The sequence below is a fragment of the Sinocyclocheilus anshuiensis genome, unplaced genomic scaffold (genome assembly GCF_001515605.1).
Source record: "Sinocyclocheilus anshuiensis isolate Anshui unplaced genomic scaffold, SAMN03320099.WGS_v1.1 scaffold442, whole genome shotgun sequence".
NCBI lineage: Eukaryota > Metazoa > Chordata > Actinopteri > Cypriniformes > Cyprinidae > Sinocyclocheilus > Sinocyclocheilus anshuiensis.
The window spans coordinates 348851-353560 of record NW_015542354.1 but is presented as its reverse complement, the minus strand read 5'-3'; the positions used below and the strand labels follow the sequence as shown (position 1 = coordinate 353560).

The following is a 4710-nucleotide window of genomic DNA, read 5'->3' as shown; positions in this document are numbered from 1 at the left end:
GCTTTTTGGACAGAATATATATATATATATATATATATATATTGGAGTCCGTAAAAATATTTAGAAGTTTATTTTGCTCACCAAAGCAGTATTTTCATCTTTGGTCAAAAATACAGTAAAAACTGTGATAAAGTGATATTTTTTTGTGGATTCTTTGATGAATAGAGTTTAAAATGTATTTGAAATAAAACATTGTAACAATGTAAGCGGCTTTACTGGCACTTTTGATCAATTTAATGTGTCCTTGCTGAATAAAACAATTTTTTATTAGAAAAAAAAATAATCATACTGACCCCAAATGTTTGAACAGTATTGTGTATATATGTAATACACATATGGTATATTAAATTCATATATTAAATAAATTACAGTGCAAGTGATGCAGTGAAAGGCGAAGGTCTTCAGGAGGGTGTAGACTGGCTGCAAGGTAAATACACTTATTCCATGTTTTGTGCATCTAATTTCCTTTTTGTCTTTGAATTATTAGTTTCTACAGAGATGAGCTGAAATTATTTTTAATAAGGGTGCCAAAAAATGTATAAACTAGGTAAACTATTTGAAATGTTCAATGCCTTTTATATTCTTGTGTTTTATTTCACCCATAGAACAAATTGCACAGTAAGTATTGAAGTTTTAAGTTCCCAGATGTGTTGAGATCCTTGGTTAATTGTACAGTTCAATTTAACTTTTGGGCTGTATTTATTCTTGCACCAATTTACACTTCATTTCGGCCTTATAGAAGAAATTCAAAGGCAAATAATCTTTTGATGGTATCTCAAAGATTAGATACAGCCCAAAACTATTTCAGACCCCCTCTCCTTCTTGTTGTTTGAGGTGCATTTGAGTAAGTCAATAACAATTAAATGAAGTCCACAGACATCTGTTCTCCTCTACCCAGTGTTTTAGTTTGGTCCAGTTAATGCAACAATTTAAGATCTCACCTTTATCTGAAAATGCATCAAAATGTATAATGATTTAAATCCTTGTTCTGTTTTTTTCCCCCCTCCCATTAACAGATCAAATCAGAGCGATGAAAACGTAAAACCCTCCTGAGATATAAAAACAGTCAAGGTCACCAGCTGCAATGGAGGAGCCAGACAAAAAAGATCTTCACCTTTTGTGCTGATGTTAAAATCAATTAGGTTGGTAGTGTAATAAACTATGTGGCTTTGATTATGGCCCTGTTTGCACTATGTATATGAACATCTGTCTCGGTTGATCTGATCACAAGTGGTCAGTCAAGACTTTTATTTTTAAACATTATTCTGACAGTTGTTTTCTTTTAAATCCACACATAACTAGTGAAGTTTAACCTATTAGCCCAATAATTGATTGACAGATTCCCTGTTGTCCAGGAAGCATAAGAACACATTCGAATTTAAACAAAAAATTCAATTTGGCCATATACATTTCTGACTACTGAGTACGATCAAAAACATTTCACCACTTTTGATCACCTGAGCTATTATGCTAATAACAAGTGTAAATTTGTCAGTGACGATGCATCTAGTATTTGATCATTGCATCTTCTGTCTTGATGAATACATACACTGCACTTCTCTCTTGATGAATTACACTACACTTCTTGGCTGCCAATGCTGTAAAGTAATTCTGTTGAGAAACTCACTGTAACAGGTTTCTCAGACAGCAGAGCACAATGGCTAATATTTTATAGCTTAGCTATGTTGTTGAATAGATAGAAAACATTCCCAAGCAGTGTTTATTCCATTGCTTTGAAATGTAAAATTGGTCAAAGCTTGTTACTGTAGTGATGTACAGTAGTGCTGTTTATTCAATATTTTGCTATGATTTACTTTTTCATGCATTATATGCATGTTGCCTCTGAACAGTATGAAAATGAAAAATTATGACACCTCAAACCGTCACAAAGGAAATGTTTCTCTTTGTTCTGGAATTATTTATTTCCCATGAACTATACATATGTAAAGGAATTGTTGCTGCATTTTTGTCTTGTGTTTTGACAAAGTACATTTTCACATATTAACTTATTTTCTAAACAAAACGTTTAGCTGATTTTTAGCAATGTGTTTTTTTTCTTGTTGTTTTATTCATTAATAAGGGATCTTGTAATAGAATGTTTAAAGAATAAACTAAATCTGGGGCTTAGTCTGAGTATGAATGCTATCTCTATGCAGTATATGTCTCTCTCTGTATTTTATTTTTTCAATAATCAACTGACCGGTCAATGCCAAAGTGTGGCACACAGCTTCATCCTTCTTTCTCTTTAAATAATCAGTGTGGCCAGAGCTCTTTGAGTCTGAACTTTGTGAAGGACAGCTGTTATGGGGTGGCTGAACCATGGCCGTGATTATAGTTGTGGAAAATCCAATGCACTTGCTCATTAAGACCACAACATCAGCACGGTCATATAGGCTACTGAAAATGGCAGAATCTCATCTAATCATAGTGCCATCTGCCGTTTTTATGGAATCGCACTCATTTTATGTCTTTCCAGCCACTGAAATACTTAGTGGTGCCAAGACTGCACTGTGCTGTTATTGGAGACGTCAACTGGAGCTCATCTCATTTAATTATGTGTGATGATTTAAGCATTATCAACAGAACACCTGCACAAATACGAGTGTGATATTGCTGTATTTCAGTATATTGAAAGAGTACTTTACATTTTAGACCCAAGTCACTTGGTTACTTCACTTATTTTTCTCGGTCAAAGAAATGAGCTCCAAACAAAACCAAAGCAGGATCTATGCTGCATGACACGTGTTTTGTTTCTGAAAGAAACATCTAAAGGAATGATTCAATAATGTGCTTCTAGCACTAATACTTGTCGCCACCTACTGATATAAGCATGTGACCAGAAACAGTCATTGAAGAATCCTTACCACTAATGTACACGCTGACAGTAGCCTATATGTATTGTGTGATACAATATAAACTTAAAATTCGATGTATATCAAAACTATATGTTGTAGTGTAAGAAGCTTTTGTGGCAGAATTTATCTGGTATCTGTTGTACCTATGATTTTTGTAAAATGCCTCTAAAAGGAATGCAGCACTGTCGCTTTTTGTTTAATAAGTTTGTTGCATGCAGGTTAAATTTATCTGAGTGGAGGAGAGAATCTTCCTTGCTATAGCAAAGTAATTTTATTTACAAATTCATTCACCCAGACCCATCTCTAACACCATAGCTGCAAAGCAGCCAATTCTAAGTTAATTTAATAGCATTAACAGGATAAAGTGATTAATTTTCACCCAAAAATAAACATATAAATATTATTCCGAACCTACTCCTTTCTTTGAAAGAAGATAAGATAAATCTCTCAGTTTTCCTCCTACCATGCAGTGAAATGCATAGTTAACCTTCTTCAAATTATCCTCTTTTGTGTGTCACAGAAATCAAGCAATTTGGACCGACTTAAGGGTATGGAATTGATGACAGAATTTTAATTTATGGGCTGTCCCTTTAATCTAACAGCAAATGGAAAATATGCAGTATTTCCATCTCCCGTCTGGTGCAAGTGAAGCGGCAGCACTAGAGACAGACTGTGCAGATCCCCGAGAAGAAGTGACAGCAGATATAAAACACAGAGGAGACTCTGAGCTCCGTGTGTCAGATCGTCTCGTTTAGCCATGCGTAACAGACGTGACGCTGATGCGGGACCCTGAACATAAGTATAGTTTCTTTAACGTCGAACTTTTTTATGTACGGTAGCCGTATTATACAAGACAACTGAAATTTAACAAACGTTCACATGCAGTTACCGCGTACAAGGGCCGCTGGTTAGTTCCACCTTCTGCCGCTAGATGGCAGTAACACTCTATCTAATTCACTAATGAAAGACAAACAGGTAGGCCTAGTTAAACAGGAGATGAAATGTACACAATATTAATTTCTTTGTCTTCCTAAAATTATTTTTCTGAAATTATTACGTTTATTTTGTTTTTTTCGCAAATGCATCACCCGAGTCGCATTACGTAGCGCACAGGCCTACCTATTATTAACTAGGTTGTTGTAGGTGTAAATACACGTTTTTAAATCGAATATATTTTGTTTTGTTGTTTGTTATTATTATTGCTAACTGTTTTGTCAAATCTGCTGTTCAGTTGTCCATGAAAAAAATGCATGTTCATCTCTCAGTGACACTTCAAAGAACTCGAAACAGATGTGAAGTGTGCTCATTAGCTGAGCAAAATCTGTGCACCGTGACGGTTCCCATGCACCGAGAGATCTAGAAGAAAACATCAGGATACGACACTTTATTTCAAGTGATTCCAGATAAACACAGGGACGTGCACAGACATTTTGAGGGGCAGGGGCTCAAGTGGAAAAAAGGGCACTTCTCGTATTTATTGTAATTTTTTTCTAGACAAAATGTTAAATATATTAGGGGTGTGTGATATTGACAAAAAATATATCTCAATATTTTCTGAGATTTTATCGATAACGATAATTAGATTATATTTTGCTGAGTGTGTTTTTGTGCTGATATCTTAAGGACTACCGTGGACAGCTGACTCCTAAAGTTTTTGATATGCTGCATATTCTGTTTGTGATCAGTTCACAGCAGTGATAGAAATTAATCTTTTCCAATAAGTTTCAATTTTTTTTTTTTTTTTACCTTTTATGGGCATTTTTTACCTTTATAAAGCCCTTTTTTCTAAAAGTGTGCATCATCTTTTCAGTCAAATTCTTAAATTGAATCAGTCAATTAGAATAATAAGTCATTT

The 4710-nt window shown here is 34.5% G+C and overlaps 1 protein-coding gene across 5 annotated transcripts in view; it reads left to right on the top strand.

Moving 5' to 3' along the window:
* Positions 1–2028, top strand: part of arl6 (ARF like GTPase 6) — a 6806-nt gene extending 4778 nt beyond the window's left edge. For 3 of the 5 annotated variants that reach the window (XM_016490267.1, XM_016490269.1, XM_016490264.1), the window contains exon 7: positions 372–596. In XM_016490267.1, coding sequence (XP_016345753.1) covers positions 372–507 — 136 coding nt within the window. In that variant the 3' untranslated portion in view covers positions 508–596. The other 2 variants (XM_016490265.1, XM_016490266.1) reach the window with 2 other exon arrangements.
* The last annotated feature ends 2682 nt before the right edge of the window (positions 2029–4710 follow it).